Below are 19,096 nucleotides of genomic sequence, written 5' to 3' on the forward strand. Positions count from 1 at the left end.
CCACTGAGCTAAATCTCCAGCCACCCCTGTTGCTTTTTAAAAGCCATGTCAAAAATAAAAAATAAGAGAGCCAGGCGTGGTGGCTCATTCCTGTAATCCAAGCACTCAGGAGGCTGAGGCAGGAGGATTGCTGTGAGTTCGAGACCAGCCTGACCTACATAGTGAGTTCCAGGTCAGTCTCAACTACATAGTGAAACCCTGTCTCAAACCCACCCCCACAAAAAAGAAAAGAAAAAAAAATTAAAAAATAAAATAAAAGCCATGTCTGTCTTCACAAGATCCCAGGAGAGAGGCAGGTGGCAATTGCTGCATTTTATAGGCATCTACCTGAATTCTGCACAGCAATTCACTCACAGAATAGGAGATAAAATCCCAAATCTTTTTTTTTTTTTTTTAACCACTACAAGCCTTTATTGCAGGGACAATCTGTTGCGCTGTCTCTGGTAAAAGGAGAGAAAGCAGTATGGCCAAGACAGGGAGTGCTTCTTATAGGACTGGGCTGTGGCTTATAGGAGCTGTGGTGGGATTTCTTGATATAGTGGCTAGGGATCGGAGGAGCTTGTGACATCACCAGGAGAGGCTTCCTTCTTGGCAGGAAAAGAGGCATGATGGGAAGAAGAAGGCTGTCCTTTAGTAAGAGAAGCCATATTTTTAGGTGAGAAGCAGGGCATTATGGGAAGAAGGCTATTCTTTTTATGTAGCAGCCATCTTTTTAATTTATTTTTTTATGTATATTTTGTTCCTTTTATTGAGGTTATTCATACAATCTAGGTATACAATACAATTACATTCATCATTGGGATTCTGTACCTTTACATAATAGGTCTTGATTCTCATTTTTCCCCTTGTCCCTGCCCTCCCTTCACCCCCTCCTCCCCTCCCCATTTACAAACACTTTATTTCCATTTTTTCAGTTTCTCATATTTTTTTCCTCTCCCTTATTACCTTTCCCCCACCCTTCCCACTTTCCCTACACCTTTAGCCCTTTACTTCCTATTTCACGTTATTAATTATCTCATTAGGATCCTGTGTACTATTGTAGTTTTTCATACCAAAGAAACTATTCAGTATTTTAGTTAAAGAAATCTCTGTATGAACATTAAAAATAGGGAATCCTAAAATAAAACTAAAAAGGAAAGTAAAAGAGAAAAGATAATGCTGTAACATCAAAATAATCCTTAATTCTGGAGATGGAAATGCTCCCTGAACATATTTAAATTGCTTCTCCCTCTTATAGTCTTATCTTATTCTTTTTTTTCATTATTTAGAGAATACTTTATTAGTTTCTGTAATCAAGCCCATGTACATATGACCTTACATATTTAGTACGATGTGTTACCCCTGTACACATGGAAAAAAATAAAAATACATTAACATTTCTAGACCAATATGGTTGTCCATTTCTGTATAATGCCAAGTCAACACAGTAAATTAGGATGACTTTTTCCAAAGTTGGCAGCACCGTTAAAGTTTCCCAAAATTCAATTTTCAATTTATAAACACTAATAATAGTATATTATGCATCGATAGCAGCAACAGCTTTTCCAGGTTCTGCAGTCATCTGAACAAAATTATAGACATTCAGCACATTCCATTAAAAAAAAAAAACAAAAACAAAGAAAAGAATAATATCCAGACAACAGCAAAGTTCTGTTTCTGTTGTGGTGCTGTTGTGGTATTTTTTCTATTAGCCTCGTAATCATCATCTGGAAAGAGAACATTCTAGAGTAATATCATTAAATGTAGCTCTGATAAAGCACGGTCCCTACTATGTATCATAAAGCAGGTACTAGATATTTTACATTCATAGAGGTATGATACAGTACTGTCCTACATCAATAGTACTAGATTCAGTTTTGGTTTGAAATTTACTTTGTCTGCAAATAAGATTGCTACCCCTGTTTTTTTCTGGGCTCCTGTCACATGGAGAATTGTTTTCTATCTTTTCACTTTCAGGCTATGGGCTTCTTTTTGCACTAGGTGTGTTTCTTGTATACAACATATTATTGGATTTTGCTTCTTATTCCATTCTGCCAGTCTATTTCTCTTGATTGGTGAGTTGAGGACATTGACATTGCTGGTTATAACTGATATGTACTGACTTATTATTGACATGTTATTGGCCTTTTGTTGACTCTTTTTACTTTTTCGCCTTCTCCTTTTAATTTCTTGCCTTGCCTATTTGATTTGCTCTGTTGGGCCTCATGGTGTCGTTGCCTTCATTGTCTTTTTCTAGGATCTTGTTTAGAATTGCTTGTAGTGCTGGTTTGGTATTCATGTAGTTTCTCAGGTTAAGGCAAGGGAAATCTAACATTCCAGGCTTCTTTTTTATGGTTATTGGCGAAGGTCTCTTCTTCTGGAACTGCTTCAAGATGACAAAGAGGTGAAGGTTGGGGCTATACCTGGAAATGGTGGTGGCAGCAGTACGTGGGGTCTTCTTCCCTCTGCCGCTGTGGCTGATACCCCACCATGACAAGTTCTGTGACTGGTTGGTAAATGTTCTCATGAATTCCTGTAAGAAATGTTGAAAACAGCAAAATAGGCATGGGCCTACCAGAGCCAGAAGACACACAGGTCAGTGGGCCCAATAAGGGAAGTATCCATGGCATAATACGACGGAGCCAGGAGTGGTCTTGGGTCATTTCCCATGTACCCCATTGTTTCTTAAGGTTTTTGATGCATTGTTATAATTCTTTAATCTTTGTTTTGACTATGCCTGATTGATAAACAAAATAACACTCTTTACCTGTAGCCTGGCATGTTCCCACTTGGGGTCCTGTTAGCATATCGAGGGCACATCTATTTGGGAGCATAACAGCTGCCAGGGAATTAATCTGGCCCTAGACTGTGTTTAGGGATTGGTTTATTTTGTCCATATCTTCTGAGAGCTCTATTGACAATGCCTGATAGAAATGTGTAGAGGTAGAGACACCTGCTGTACCTGTCACTATGCCAGTGAGGACGCCCTTCTTCCATCAAGAAGTGGAGGGCCTCCCTCTTGTTGACCTTTGACTGTGGGAGGATCCACTGAAACATCCGGGATTCCATATAAATGGTCAAGGGAGGGCTGAGAAACATTATGTAACAGAAAATTTTAGATCAGTTGAGGCATCAGAATGCCTCCTGGCTGCGTATGAAGTGTAGGCCATTGGATAGGCAGACAGGGTGCTCTTCTGAGATAAAAAGGAAGCAAGCAAGGCAAGTGATATTGTCATTTTGCCCTGTGCATATCAGGTTAGTGGTTTGTTTAGGAAATGGGAGACCCATAGTAAAGGGTCCCACAACTGTGGATAAATGGCCAGTATTGGAGACAGGTTAAAATCTAGAGGGATGGGAATTGGAAGAAACAACTGGGGCTAAACGAACATACACATCCATCAGTCTGAGATATTGACAGGGAGATAGTGGAGGGTGATATTAAATAGTTGTTGAAGGCTTCTTTGAGACTAGGTTATCTGGTTTACCACTTGGAGAGATCTATCTCTGTTTGGGGAGGTGGAGTGGTGGGCCTTGAAAATATCTCTATCAGTAGTGTCTGTTCATTCAGTGACTCTTTTGGTTATTCTTTTTTTCTCTCTCTCTCATTGAGTTTATTGATACTTTTTAGGTATACAATACAGTTACATTCATCATTGGAATCTTGTATCTTTACATGATAGGTCTTGATTCTCATTTTTTCCACATATCCCTCCCCTCCCTTCACTCCCTCCTGCCCTCCCTATTTACAAACACTTTTTTTCCATTTCTTCATTTTCTCAGATTTTTTTCATTTTCCCTTATTTCCTTTCCCCTACCCTTCCCACTTCCCCTACACCATTAGCCCTTTTCTTCCTATTTCACATTGTCAATTACACCATTAGGATCTTCTTTACAATTATAGTTTTTCACACCAGAGAAACTATTCGGTATTTAAATATGTGCGACCTATTCATTTCACTTGAGTATAACCTCAATATGCATCCATTTTCCTATGAATGACTCTAATTTCTCATTCTTTATGGCTGAGTACTATTCCATTTTATAGAAAAACCACATCTTCTTATCCAGTCTCCAACTTTTGAGCAATTGGGCTGTTTCCAAGTTTTAGCTATTATAGACTGTGCCGCTATAAACATGGGTGCACATGTATCACTGTGATATGACTCATTTAATTCTTTTTGAAAGATAGCCAGTAGAGGGATGGCTCGGTCAAATGGAACCTCTAATCCTAGTTCTTTGAGGTATCTCTATATTGATTTCCATAGTGGTTGCACCAGCCTACACGCACACCAACAATGGAGCAGGGTTCCTCTCTCCCCACAACCCTGCCAGCATTTGTTCTTGATAGCAGCCATTCTTTGTGGGGTGAGGTGGAATCTCTGAACCCCTCGAATGACCAGTGTTGTGGAACATTTTTTCATATACTTATTTGATGCTTTTACTTCTTTGTCTGAGAAATGTCTGTTCATTTCAGATGCCCATTTTTGAATCAGGTCCTTATATATGGGGGGCCTGATTGTTTTGAGTTTCTTTATGTATTCTTTGTCTGAAAAGCATCTAGTAAAACTTTTTCCCACATTGTAGGTTATCTCTTAGTTCTGTTGATGGTTTCTTTTGCAGTGTAGAAGCTTTTTAATAAGATGAGATCCCAGCTGTTGATTCTTTGTTCTAGTTCCCATCCTACTGAGGATTTGTTCATAAAGTCTTTTCCTATGCCAGTGTCTTCCAGAGTTCTGCCTAATCCAGCAAGTTTAATGTTTCTGTTTTAATATTTAGATCTTTAATCCACCTTGATTTTAGTTTAGTGCCTGGTGAAAGATAAAGGTCTAGTTTTAATCTTTGGCGGGTTGAAATCCAGTTTTTCCAACACAATTTATTAAAGAGGCTATCTTTCCTCCAGTGAGGATGGTTGGCTCCTTTGTCAAGGATGAGGTACCTGAGTATATCTGGAGTTGTTTCTGTATCTTCCAATCGATTCCACTGATCCTCAGGTCTGTTTCTTTGCCAGTACCATGCTGTTTTTATCACAGTGCCTTTGTAGTATAGTTTAAAATTTGGAATTGTTATACCTGCTGCCATGTCTCTGTTGCCTAGAATGGCTTTTGCTGTTCTAGGTCTCTTATGTTCCAAATTAATTTTTAGATTATTTTTTCTAGTTCTGTGAAATATAGTGTTGGAATTTCAATCAACATTGCATTGAATCTGTACAGCAATTTTGGTAGTATGGCCTTTTTCACTATGTTGATTCTTCCTACCCAGGAGCAGAGGGTATTTTGCCATGTTTTTATATCCTCTTCGATTTCTTTTTTCAGAGTGCTATAATTTTCAGTGTAGAGGTCTTTTGCTTCTTTCATTAGATTGATTCCCAGATACTTCATTTTTTGGATGCTATTGTGAAAGGAATTGTTTCCCTAATTTCTCTCTCAGTGAGTCTCTTATTTGTGTACAAGAAGGCTATTGATTTTTTAGTTTTAACCTTGTATCCAGCTACTCTGCTGAAAGTCTAGAAGTCCTTTGGTGGAATTTTTGGGGTTTTAATGTACAGTATCATATCATCAGCAAATAATGACAGTTTAACTTCTTCCTTTCCTATCTTTATTGCTTTAATTTCTTTCTCTTGTCTGATTGCTGTGGCTAATGTTTCCAGAACTACATTGAAGAGGAGTGGTGATAATGGGCATCCTTGTCTTGTTCCTGATTTTAACATGAAGGTTTTCAATTTTTGGCCATTTAATATGATGTTGGCCATTGGTTTTTCATAGATAGCCTTTATTAAGTTGAGATATAGACCTCCTATTCCAATTTTTTGCAGGGTTTTATCATGAATGGGTGTTGAATTTTATCAAATACTTTTTCTTCATCTATTGAGAGGATCATATGGTTTTTGTCCTTGACTCTGTCAATATAGTGTATGATATTTATTGATTTATGTATGTTGAACCATCCTTGCATCCCTTGAATAAATCTGTGTTGGTCAGAATGTATGATCTTCTTGATGATCCTCTGTATTCTGTTTGCTAGTATCTTATTAAGGATTTTTGTATCTATATTCATTAAGGAGACTGGCCTGTAGTTGTCTTTTTTAGTTGTGTCTTTCCCTGGTTTGGGAATCAAAGTAGCTCTTGCTTCCAGGAATGAATTTGGAAGTATTGCTTCCCTTTCAATTTCATTGAAAAGCCTGAAGAGTAGTGGCAGTAGTTCTTCTCTAAATGTCTTGTAAAATTCAGCAGTGAATCCATCAGGACCTGGGCTTTTCTTTGTTTGTAAGTTTTTAATTACATTTTCAATTTCACTGATTGTAATTGGGGTGTTTAGATTTTTTTTTTATCTTCTTCATTCAACTTTGGTAATTCATATGTATCTAGAAATCTGCATTTCTTCTGTGTTTTCCATTTTATTAGTGTACAGGTTCTCAAAGTAGGTATTGACAAACCTCTGGATTTTTGCTGGTTCTGTTGTGACTTTACCTTTTTTATTCCTAATCGCATGTATCTGAGTCTCTTCTTTCCTTTTTTTGATAAATTTAGCTAAGAGTTTATTGATTTTATTTATTCTTTCAAAAAATCAACTTTTTGATTCATTGATTTTTGTATCATTTTTTTAAGTTTCCATTGCATTGATTTCTGCTCTAATCTTTATAATTTCCTCTCTTGTTCGAGCTTTGGGTTTTTCTTGCTCTTCTTTTTGTAGGAATCTAAGATTCATCTTTAGGTTTTTTATTTGAGTTTGCTCTGTTTTCCTAGTGGGCATTCAGTGCTATGAATTTTCCACACAGAACTGCTTTCATTGTGTCCCATAGATTTCTGTATGTTGCATTGCCAACATCATTTATTTGTAAAAACTGTCTAATTTCTTCTTTAATTTCCTCTGTGATCCATTGATTGTTCAGGACAGTGTTGTTCAATTTCAATGTGTTTGTGAAGTTCTTATTTTTTCTTATGCTATTGATCTCCAACTTAATTGCACTATGATCTGATAATATAAAAGGGATAACTTTGATTCCTTTGCATTTATTCAAACCTGTTCTATGGGCTAGTATGTGGTCTATCTTGGCGAATGACCCACGTGCAGCTGAAAAGAATATGTATTCTGATTTTGTAGGGTGGAACACTCTATAGGTGTCTATTAAGTCCATAAGTTCAAAAGCTTGGTTCAGTTCTAGTATTTAATTGTTGATTTTTTTTGCCTAGATGATCTATTTGTGATAGTGGGGTATTTAGGTTCCCCACTACAATTGTATTAGTGCTTATTTGGTTTTTCATGTTACTTAATATTTGTTTTATATAGTTGGGGGCATTAATATTTGGTGTATATATATTTATGATTGTCATCTCTTCCTCTTGAATTGTTCCCTCTGCAAGGATGTCATGGCCTTCTTTGTCTCTCTTAATCAGTTTTGGTTTGAAATTTACTTTTTCTGCAAATAAGATAGCTATCCTGCTTATTATTCCTGTTGCATGGAGAATTGTTTTCCATCCTCTCACTTCAAGTTTATGGGCTTGTTTTTGCACAAGGTGTGTTTCTTGTATACAACACAGTGTTGGATTTTGCTTCTTAATCCATTCTGCCAGTCCATTTCTTTTGATTGGTGAATTGAGGCCACTGACATTGATGGTTATAACTGATATGTACTAACTTATTATTGTCATATTATTTTCCTTTTGTTGGCTGTTTTTAATTTTTCCCACTCTCCCTTTAGTTTCTTGCCTTGCCTAATTGATATGCTCTGTTGCACCTCATGGTGCTGTGATCTTCATTCCCTTTTCCAAGATATTGTTTAGAATTCCTTGTAGTGCTGGTTTGGTGTTCATGAAGTTTCTCAGGTGTTCTTTGTCATGGAAGTATCTTATTTCCCCATCCATTTTGAAAGAGAGTTTTTCAGGATACATTAGTCTAGGTTGGAGGTTGTTTTATTTTAGGGCTTGAAATACCTCACTCCAGGTTCTCCTTCACCTGAGAGTTTGTGTTGAAAAATGTGCTGTGATTCTGATGGGCTTTTCTTTGCATGTGATTTATTTCTTTTCTCCTCTTGCTTATAGCAGGGTTGAGTTTCTGGGATTTTGATTATTATATGTCTAGGTGTAAATTTTTTTTGTTGTTGTTGTTGTTGTTCATGGCTAGTTGGAGTCTTATATGCCTCACTTATGTGTGTGTCAAATTCTTCCCTTCTTTTTGGGAATTTTCAGTCATTAATTCTGGGAACAGCTTTTTTACGTCAGTTGTATTTTCTCCTGCTGCTTCATGGATTCCTATCAGTCTTATGTTATTTTTCTTTGCGTCATCTAGGAGTTGTTGGATCGATTTCTCATGAACCCTTACTGATTTTAAGAGACCTCTCTTTTCATGGTCACTGACTGCAATCCTATCATCTATGTCTGAAATTCTATCTTCACATTCATTTATCCTGCTGTGAAAACTTTCAGTAGAGTTTTTAATCTCCTGGATATCTGTTTGAATCTGTTTTATGGATTCCATTTCTGTCCTATTTTGGGCATTCATGGTTTCCATTTCTTGCTCATGCTGGGCCTTCATGGCTTCTATCATGGTCCTGAGCTCATCTTTTTTTTTTTTTTTTTTTTTTTTGGTCAGTTTCTGTTCTAGAGTCTCAAATCATGACTTTCATTTTGCTCATCATCTCTCTAGTTATCTGGGAAATTATTTCTGTTTTGAATTTTTCTACAGCCTGATTGATCTGCTTTGTTATTTCCTGTTTTATGAGTTTAGGGAGTTCTGGTGGTTGACTGTCAGACTTTTCAACCTTATTTCCTCTAGAGTTTGCCATTGGTGAAGTGGAAGTCTGTCTTTGTGTCTTGCTTAAGTGTCTCATTTTTGTTTTTGTTGTTGGGTTGTCCTTGGTTTAATTCCTGGGTTATTATTTAAATCCTCCTGATATAGTTGTGCTTTAGCTTTTGAGTCTCTAATGACTCATAGACATTGTCATTTTCATAGTATCAGAAAGGACAATTCAATAAATCAATCACAACCCTTTAGCTCAATTGATACAATCAGCAACACAATATGATCAAGCACAGCTTACAAATTGACCATTTGTGGTAGTCATTAATCTATCACCTTTAAGCCATGTGAATTAAATAAAAATCAAGGAGCAGCCCAAAATATGTTTACAGTTAATAAACTCTTCAATAGAATATCTTTACCCTTTAGGATGGTGGCTTAGATAGAGTTAAGATGAGAGGAGTAAATAGGTAGAAGAATTAGAGAATGTTTCAAGTGAAGCCAGAGGACACAAGATGACCACACAAACTTTAGGAAACTGTTATAAATGAGCGAAAGACAGAGTGCAAGAATAAGGACAAGAATATAACAACTTAACAGTAACAAGGGCTCACTTTCCTTTGAAACTATTGACTATTGAGTGAAGGAAAATGAGAGAAGAAAAGAAAATAAAGAGAGAAGAAAAAAGAAAAGAAGAAATCCGAGTTAGGGCAGGAACAGGAACAGAAAGGGAGATGAAGAACAATATGGAGGAGCAAGAGACTGAGTTGGAAAAAGAAGACAGAAAAAAAGAATTTGCAGATTGGAATGAGGAAAAGAAAGAAGAAAAAGAATTTGAATGGCCTCTTTCAGACTATACCTCTGCTGTCACAATGGACAATGTGCATAGCCACGTGCAGAACTAACTCATTTAGTCACAGCTGTCCGATGGCTGACCCCTGAGATTCACGCTGAATTTGGGCTGCAAGGCCCAAATTGAGCTCTCTGAATTCCTGCAAGGTTGAACTCTGCAAGGTTCTACTGCCAGTTCCCTCTGCCCTTTATCTGAAGATATTCAAAGTTCTGATGGAAGGTGGTCATCTCTCCAACTTACCAACTATGGAGATCTGATGTGCATTTGTTGGAGTTGTTCACTTCTGTTGTATCTTCTGGAGCTCAAAAATATGACCCATATGACCACCTGTGCCTCTGCAGAGTGGATCCAAGAACTGGCACAATTAGGAGGCCTGAGAGCATAGGGGGATCTGGTGGATATTGCAGAGGTGCTCGCACGGGTCCTCACCAGTTGGCTTGTCACAGGCTAGAGCAATGATGGAATCTCTGCATGGCTGACCCAGACCTCCTCCTTCTGCTCGATGCAGGCAGGGCAAGGGCATGGTGAGGGCAGGCCCACCACTTGGCTAACCAGTCCTCACTGGTTGGCTTGACGCAGGCCAGAGTGAGGACAGGATCTCTGCACCACAGCTGATCCAAACCTTCTCCTTCCACTGGATGCAGTGGTTACTCTTTTCTGCTGGTTGTTTAAGACCAAGTTAAAGTGAGACCTGTGTTAATCAATATGAACATCTTGCTATCTGTTAAGGTCAGTTAAGTTTCTTTAGGCATTGTTTTGGAACAATGCATAGAGCTTCTCAGCTCCTCTGTCAGTGTCAGCCATTAGGATGGGTCACAGCCTTGCTTGATAAAGTTTCTTTCAGTGAAACCATGGGAGATTTTTTTTTCTCTTGGTGACCTTCCTTTAGCACATGTTATGTTTGTCCTCTGGTGTCCAGCAATCTCCCTGCTCAGGGTGTTGTGTGACTTACCATAGAGGTAAGGTATTGTAGAAAAGGTCCCTTCATACTTTGGATCTTTAATGACCTTGGAGGGCCAGGACCAAGATATTGGTGGTCATATCCCAGTTACCTTTTGATGTTGGTCTCTGCACTTTGGTGGTTGAACACCCAGAAGAGAAGATCATTAACATCAGTAGTACAATAGGAGCTTAACTATCATAACTTTATCTGGATAGCAAGCACCCTGGAATGTGTAATATAGTTAGAGGGCTGTTATTTTTATCAATCTAGTAATTGATTTCCTGTAGAATATTAACAGAAAAAACTTGGAATCAGGAGCCACATATAATAATAATATTTTATCATGATACCATCATCTTTACAACAAACTTAGATATGTATCTTAGTATAAAATAGCCATTGTTAAATGTATTTATTCCCCTCTAAAAACACATAAAAACAAAAAACCAGGAAACTCTTAAGTTATTACCTTTTGATAGAATGCCATCTAAGGAAAGTGTATGGGCCTGCAAGTATACCTGTAATCATGAGTAGGTGGAGCAGAAGAGAAGGGTGAATACCTGGATCAAAAGGTCATTGCTATAAACAGTATGTTGGAAGACCTGTATAGTCAGAAAACATGAATACATTTTGTATACCAGAAAAGTAGTAATAATAACTATTACAATTATATGAAATCTTATATCCTGTAATGTAGCTTTGTACCAAAAGGATCTCTTAGCCAGAATTTATAATTTTTTTTTTAAGATTTTCCTCCCTGGCAGGACATCACAGCTCATCTTTCTATGGAACAAGCAGTCTGTAGCTGGCACTGGGCTGTAACCTAGCATTTGGTCTTGAGCTCTGATCTTAAGCATTATATTTCCTTTGAATTGTTTTAAAACCTTATATTTTAGTTTGCAATATATATGTAGAAAGCAATAGGGCCTGATGGAATTTCTTGCTAATGTAACCTGCCAAACAAGTCGTTGATAGGTAAACAGGCAGGGCCAGGAGAGGATTTTACTTTTTTTTGCAGTCTTACTTTCCTCTCTCTTCCAAGGACGATGGGGAAGGAAGAGCAAGCAGAGAAGTGGTTGTTAACTTGCTCTCCTATTTGGGAGGGGCTGGAGGAGCAGGAAGAGAGTGGGTGTGTGGTGGAGAGACACAAGATAGCAGAGATGAGGAAGACTCACAAGATGGCAGAAGTGAAGAAATGTGTGAGGAGATGGAAGAGCTGGCCGGGTTACATGATGTGAGCGGTGAGGATCAGCTGGATCAAAGGTGGGAGTTGGGAGGGGTGGAGGACAGAGATTGGGCTAGAAGTACCTGAGAGGGTGAACAGGTTTGGCAGAGGGAAGTGTAAGAGGGTACATTGAAGAAGGCTTGTACATAGAGTATTTCTGACCATTTGCCATTGTGTTGACAAAAGTTGCACAAATCAAGAGGGTCATTTGCTGGCCATTGAGATTCATTGTCTAATTTGAGGCCAAACTTGGTGGCAATAAAAAAAAAAAATGAGTCGTTTTCACTTAAAGTTGGGTCCCAACAATCCAAGGGAACAAAGTTGTGCCAAGAGGCAGCCAAGAGGCATTGAGGGAGGGGGTTTGGATTGTTGGGTGCCCATGTTAGGGCAGGTGACGAGGACTAAGCTCCCTAGGAGGAGGGCAAAAGAGAGCAATGTCTTCACCTTTTTTGATACTCCTCAAGCCAGTCCCCAGAAGGGGAGAAGGAGAGGAATCGGGCTGATGGGGCACGGTCCTGGACCCAGTGGCCCAAGCAGGTATCTCTGACCAAGCACTTGGATTTCCCAGAAGTCCCCAGAGGGAGAGAATGAGAACGAGACAGTGGACCTGAGTAGAGGGAAGCTAAACTGCCTACTCACCATGTAATCAGTGACCTGTGTGGATGCATATCATCAGCCATGGCAAAGACAAAGAGCTGCAATGAGGTCCTGGCTCGGCAGACATGGTCCAGAGAGGACAGCCAAAAGGCCAATAGACACTGCCCCATGGGGGATGTCACTTAACTGACTGCCTTCCTCCTGGGTCTCGCACCAGATGTCAGGTAAAAAAGGCCAAAAACCAAGACCAGACAAGCACCACTACAAGCCTTTATTGCAGGGACAACCTGCCGGGCCATCTCTGATCAAAGAGAGAGCCTAAAATTCCAAATCTCATCATTTCTCATTTACTTCTCTCTACATCAGGATCACTTGTTGCATGTTGTGCCCTTAATCCACTGCAGTGCCTTCCCCTGGCATTGTAAAGTTCATTGATGTCACTTGCTGCCCACATCCCAAGCCCTAGAGTCTTGTGGAAGGGCCTGAGAATGTGAGTGTGCAGAGAGGAGCCACCTCTCTTCACATACAGCAACTCTGTCAATAGTGCTGCGAGGAGGGATAAATAACTGGCAGTGAGATTTGGGGAAATCCCAGTCACCTCAGTCAGTCGCAGCAGTGGGTGGGCACTGTGGTATACAGCAGTTTCTCCACGGGCTCTTGCACGGAAGGACTCTATTACCTGGTGGATGGGTGCTGCACTTCACTGAGGAGGGGACTGTGATTCAGACATGGTAGGGCATCACTTTCCTTTGGCATCATCTAGATGTAGCTACTAAATCAACACATAGATTTTTACCTCTTGGCACTTGCTCAGAAATGCCAGCATCTTCCTGTCTTCCTAACACATATACCGGTCAGAAAGACCCCAGATAGTCTTGCTGACACGAGTGCAGAGAAGAGCCCACTGCTCCCCGGGAAACCTACACATCTTCCCTGCCCTGCCTCACAGTCCCCCACCACCCTGCCTGCCTGCCAGCACTTCTTTTTCAGTGAACATAATGTTGCTGTGTCATCTGAGCCTTTGTGGCCAACTTGACTTTGTACACCCTCAAAGCCCCTTCTGCCCCCATCCTTGCAGTTAGCTCAGCTTCAATGACTCTCTTTCTTGCAGTCCATCAATAGCAGCAGTCTGGCTTTTTCATGTCAGGTTTTAGTTCATCCCAAGCCAATGGCAGTGACTGGTCTTCTCTCACGAGTGCAACATGTGCAACATAAGGAAAGAAAAAGGAATGAATAGTGCAGAATTTCTGTAACTAGATTAAGAAAAGACTCTTGTGATCATAAGGAAAGGCTCCTTAGGGGAAAAAGTTCTTCTGGTCCCCGATGTTGCCATAATAGGTAACCCCTTCAGAGAACACCCACCAGCCATTCTTCCCATGGCAGAGGTGATTTTGAATCCTGCCTTTCTGCCAGCTGGTTTAGAGCTATTCTGGGCAGCCAGCTGATGGGGAGAGCTCTCAAAAGATGCCTTATGGGTGCGTGTTTTAGCAGGCAACTCACAGGTGTGTCAGTATGATAGTTTGCATTAAGGCTCATATATAGACTGTGGTAATCCCTGCACCCAGCTGTTTCATGGCAAATGTTACTTCCCTGGTTTTAGATAGAAAGCCAGGCCCCAAACTGTCTAAGAGAAAGAAGCTACTGGCATATGACATGGCTTTGTGTGGCTTTCACTGGAGCAGCAGCACAGAAACCTAGCTTCCACCTGCTGCAGGCCTGTGGCAAGGCTTGGGTGGGGCTCAGCAAGGCAAGGCCCTAACTCTATCTTGGCCCTCTGGGCTTCAGCACCTTCCTGGTCCTTTAGGGTCCTCTGTGAACAGCTGTCATGTTGGACTCTGACTTCCTTCCTGACCTAAAATTCATCTATCTTCTGGAAGAAGCAATTAATGCTTGTTCATGAATGATGATATCACTGAATGAAAGGGAGGGAAAGTTATACAAGGGCACTGGGACATCAGACAGCTCTCCTGGGAGTTCACCGAGAATTGCTTTGACTTCTTCCGAAGTGTGCCTGTCCTGAAGATAACAGTACCTACCATTTATTGGGCAATTACTTGTGGCAGGTACTGGGCTACTTTATGTACACCAACTGCCTATATCCTCACAAATTATCCTGTGTGGAATGCACTATTATCTCTTTTCTTTTCTTTCTCTCTCTCTTCCCTCCTCTCTTTCTCTCCTTCTTTCTTTGCTTGCTTGAAACAAATGAGAGCTTGGTAAGTTTGATGAGGTTAAATAGTAATCTACCCAAAGAGGAAAAAAGTAACAGAGTTGAATCAGGGTTGTGGAGCCAAATAAGTCTCCCCTGAAGGAATGATGCAGACTTTGAGGCAGATGGGTCTGGATTTGAATAACAATTGAGGGATGGGGGCAGCTTCCTTCATCTCTCTTAGCTGCTCTTTCCCCATATACAAAGCGAAATTCTTAACACCTACTGCACAGGCAGGTGAGAGGGCTAAATAAGATAATGCATGGTAACCACTGGCTCATGGTGTGCAGTTCTCAGTTATGCTTCATAAATGTTAGTTTCTTCTTTGGAAGAGGTGGAGAAGAGAGAATTTAGCTACTTTATCCTATTCATTTGTCAAACAATGAAAGTGCCAAACTAACGTTATAAAAATGCCAGTTTCCTAGAGTTGTGATAAATAATTAAAGATAAAATGTCTGCAAAGTTCTGTTTACTGCCTGGCAGTTAGAGGCACTTGCCTGACACATGGATGTTGTTATCATTATATTGGACCCACCACTCAGTACACGAGCTCCAGCTTGTGTCCTGTGGCATTGGAGTGGTGCTGAGTTCTGAGCCTGTTCCCTCAGGTTGCTCGATTAGGGCTCTGTCATGCCTTTTTCTCCTTCAAGACACCTCCAGCCAGAACCACTACATTAGATGCTATTGGGGGAGCTGAATTGCTTAAAGCTCCTCTTCCGATTCATTTTTTGGGTACAGGGGATGAAACTCAGGATGTCACACTTGCCAGGCAGGCACTGTGCCACTGAGCTAAATCCCTGGCCACCCCCTTCTGGTTTTTGCAATTAAGAAAAGTGACTAAGTTTCTCCCAGCACAGAGGATGGTGAGAGGAAATCCAGCCTTCAAATTCAAGCCTATGACCAGGAAATGGAAAATGACTGGGGCTGAAGATGGAGCAAAGAGGCCAACACAGCACATCAGCTCTCAAGTGGAGGCCTCCGACCCTGTCTTCTGTATCTAACCCTCATTTTCTCTTCATTCCCATTTTTCAGCAGTTGAGTTGCTGGGCATGGTGATACATGCCTATAATTACAGCACTTGGAGACTGAGGTGAGAGGATCTCTGTGAGTTTGAGGCCAGCCTGGGCTATGTAGTGAGTTCAAGACCAGCCTGGACTACATAGTGAGACCTTGTCTCAAAAAAACAAACAAACAAACAAAAAAGTACGAATAGTAGTATCACTGCCTAGCAAAGACAGCGGAGACTGTGTCCAATACCCTAGTGTAAGAGATCATCTGATCTGAGAAGCTGCCATTTCTAACTGGGAGACCCCTTGGCCAGCCTGAGCTCCATGGAAAGCACCAAACAGCCTTGGTCCCTCATACCGTCCTGTCATGCCCTGGCCAAGGAACACTGGCAGTCTGCAGAGGGGGACTGCCTATGTTTTTCACTTTGACCTATGAAAACCAACTCTGGAGTCAGAAAAACTCAGTTTCCTCTCTAATAAAGTGACATATGTGAACACTGTGCTGTGACAACCAGCATTGGGAGATGTGGCGAACATAGACTAAACTTCTGTGTTCTTCCTTACCTCAGGTTAGCGCCTGTAGTGGGTGCCCTGCTTGCCTGGCAACTGAGGCCAGGCCAGGCCATTGTCTGTGATCCCAGTAGGGTAGGAGAGGATTTCAGAATGGAAGAGGGAACTTCCATGGTCTATCTTGTCCACAAGACCCCAAGTACTTAAGAAATGCAAAGATTATAGATTGGTTTCAATCTTTCCCAAACTCATTTAAGGAAATTCATTTACGCCTAATCTAATTTTCCTCATGACCGAAAGCAGATTTCTTCTTGTCATTTCTTTGTTTGTTCCTTTGCTTCTTTTGGAAAGTTATGGTCAGAGGCTCCCACTACGCACCTCAGAAGCCACCCCCACCCGCTACCTTCTGCACCTTCTCAGCAAGGCATTGAAGGGGGTGTGTTCCTTGGCTGCCATTTTCTAGGTGTCTTTATCCTAGGTATTGAGACTTGGGAAAGGGAGTGATAGATTGTTGGCCAGAAACTAGAGAATGCATTTATAAGGAGGAAGGAAAGGAAAGGAAGAAGAGAGGGAGGGAGGGAGGAAGGAAGAGAGGGAAAGAGAAATAGGGGAAATGAAGAGGGGGCGAAGGGGTGTGAGCCGTGCAGGTTAGGGAAGAAAAGCCATTCTAATGCAGTAGTCACTGATTCATTCTGCTGCAGGAGAGTCTAGGCCACCGCCACCTGACTTACTCTGGCCTGACTTCCACATGACTATAACGCTCAGCTGTAGACTCAGATGTGCAAGAAGCCCCTTATCGTGTCTCAACTTCATTTCTGATAGGCCAGCAGAAAAGCCAGTCTGCATTATATCAGGCATTAGTAGACATGCATTGGACATACACTGCCCTTGAGACAACCTTTTTTGTTGTTGTTTTTCAGTACTGGGGATCAAGCCCAGGAGAATCGACCACTGAGCTACATCCCAGTCCTTTTATTTTTTATTTTGAGATAGGTTCTCACTAAGTTACCTAGACTGGCCTCAAATTTGTGATCTGCCTGCTTCGGCCTCTGAAGTAGCTGGGATAGGCGTGTGCCACTGTGCCTGGTTCATCTCATCTTCGTGGCCTCTTTGTACACTTCTTGGGGGACAAGAATCTTTTACAAGGCCACCTGCCTGGATGGGTTAGTGGTAGGTGACCAAGTGTCCTGGTTTCTAAAACCCCCACATCCCTGGAACCCCTTCACTCCTGGGCAAATCAGGACCCTAGTAGTCATGGAAGAGTCTTGCCACTTCTTCCTGTGTGGAAGCAAAGCAGCCCCAGACGCCTGGTCAGGAAATGCAGACCTCTGCTCTTCCTCCTCAGCCCAGCAGAGCCTCATTTTCTAATTTGAGGATGGAAGAAGACCTGCCAACTCCCCACTGCCCCAAAACATTCAACTCATAGTGAGAATCCCTTGCCTTCACCTCTTACACTGTAAGCAAGGGCTCAGAGAGTATAAAAGTTGGGGAAACCAAAGCAAGTAAGCGTTGTAAACTGAGTGTCTTCTCGTCTCCACTGCCCACCTGGCCCTCTGCCTCCATTTGGGAGATGAGGTCCAAGGCTGAGTCCTGTTTGACTTGGGAATACAGAGAGAATGTACGTGAGGAGAGAAGCAGAAGTCAGTAGAGCAAAGTAAGTCATACGTGTTAGCGATAGCTGGACAGTCCTATTCAGAGTCTCATCTTTACACCTACTGGGCGACAAGTTCCCTGGAAAGCAGGAGAAGAAACTGTGTAGATATGTTTTTTTCTTAAATAGGCGGGGCTAGAAATTTCTGAAAAGTTTTGACAGTTGTATGCAAGCTTTGACAGTTCTTCAAGTGCCTTCATCTTCCCCTTCCTTTGCTTTTTATAGACTGCCTCCCTTGGCAAAGGGCTGGGGTAGAGAAAGCATTTGCTAGACTTGCACTCATCCAAGGAATGAGACAGCTGAGGCTGAATGACTTCATCAGGGTGCATCTTGTGTGGGTGGAGAAGGCCTCTCCGGGTGTGTTTGCTATGCCTATATCTTTCCTCCATCAAAGCAACCACAAAGAAACTTGGTGAAGTCCAAAGAACAAATGCGTACTGATCTCATGTGGAGCCCTGTCCCAGTTACCAGCCTGGAGCTTGGCCAAAGCACACCTTCCGTACACGTCTGTGGATTGAGGATGAATATGGGGGTGTATATGGCCTCAACACAGCCCCGGCTCAATGCTTTACACAGCTTTTAGCATCTGCTCAGAGTAGCAGGGAAGCAATAAAGAAAAAGGAAATACTAACTCAAAAGAACTGACCTTTCTTGTAGAAGCTGCCCCAATCACACCTAGAACTGACTGCAAGGAAAACTGGCTTTCTGAGCAACAGTGCCAGCAGAGAGAGGAGGCATGAGAAGGCCAAGTATCCGTCTCCTGGGGCTCAGAAAGAATACCTCTGTCATACTGCAAAGCTATAGTAATTGAGACAAGATGGTACTGGCATAAACACCGACATAATCCGAATAGATGTATAGATATTTGAAACCAAATAGCCCAGAAATAAACCCTTCATATACAGCCCAAAATACCAAGTCCCCAGGAACAATCACTTTAAAAATGATGTTGGGAAGATTGGGTATCCACATGCAGATGATTATAATACTCTTACCTCACACCATATACAAAAAGTAGTGCATACGGAATTAAAGACCTGAGAGTAAGACCTAAAACCGCAAAAGTCCTAGAAGAAATCACTGAGGAAAAGTAGCAGGACACTAGATTTGGCAGTGATTTCTTGGATGTAACACTAAGAGCACAGGCAACAAAATAAAATAAAAAAATACACAAATGTTACTACATCAAACCAAGAACTTATATGTACCAGAAGCAATATATATATTTATGCATAATATATATGTTCAATATCCAGAATTTTTAAAGAAATTCTAGAACTCAACAATAAAAACAAACAACCTAATTTTTTAACTTAATTTTTTTTTAAGTAAAGGACTTGAAAAGGTATTTTTACAGAAAAGCTGCCCAAGTGGCCAATGAGCACA

The 19,096-nt window shown here is 41.0% G+C and overlaps 1 protein-coding gene across 6 annotated transcripts in view; it reads left to right on the forward strand.

The window, feature by feature from the left end:
• Slc44a3 (solute carrier family 44 member 3) overlaps window positions 1-19,096 on the forward strand; it is an 84,708-nt gene that overhangs the window by 49,792 nt on the left and 15,820 nt on the right. The window contains exon 12 of one of the 6 annotated variants that reach the window (XM_010639890.3): window positions 15,367-15,576. The exons of the other annotated variants lie outside the window; for them this stretch is intronic. Within the exon in view, the coding sequence (XP_010638192.1) occupies window positions 15,367-15,543 (177 nt within the window). The 3' untranslated portion in view covers window positions 15,544-15,576. Of the gene's footprint in view, window positions 1-15,366; window positions 15,577-19,096 lie in introns of those variants that run through there. 6 annotated transcript variants of the gene reach the window in all.

Source organism: Fukomys damarensis, unplaced genomic scaffold (assembly GCF_012274545.1).
Source record: "Fukomys damarensis isolate Sample0158 unplaced genomic scaffold, DMR_v1.0_HiC HiC_scaffold_33, whole genome shotgun sequence".
NCBI classification, from domain to species: Eukaryota; Metazoa; Chordata; class Mammalia; order Rodentia; family Bathyergidae; genus Fukomys; species Fukomys damarensis.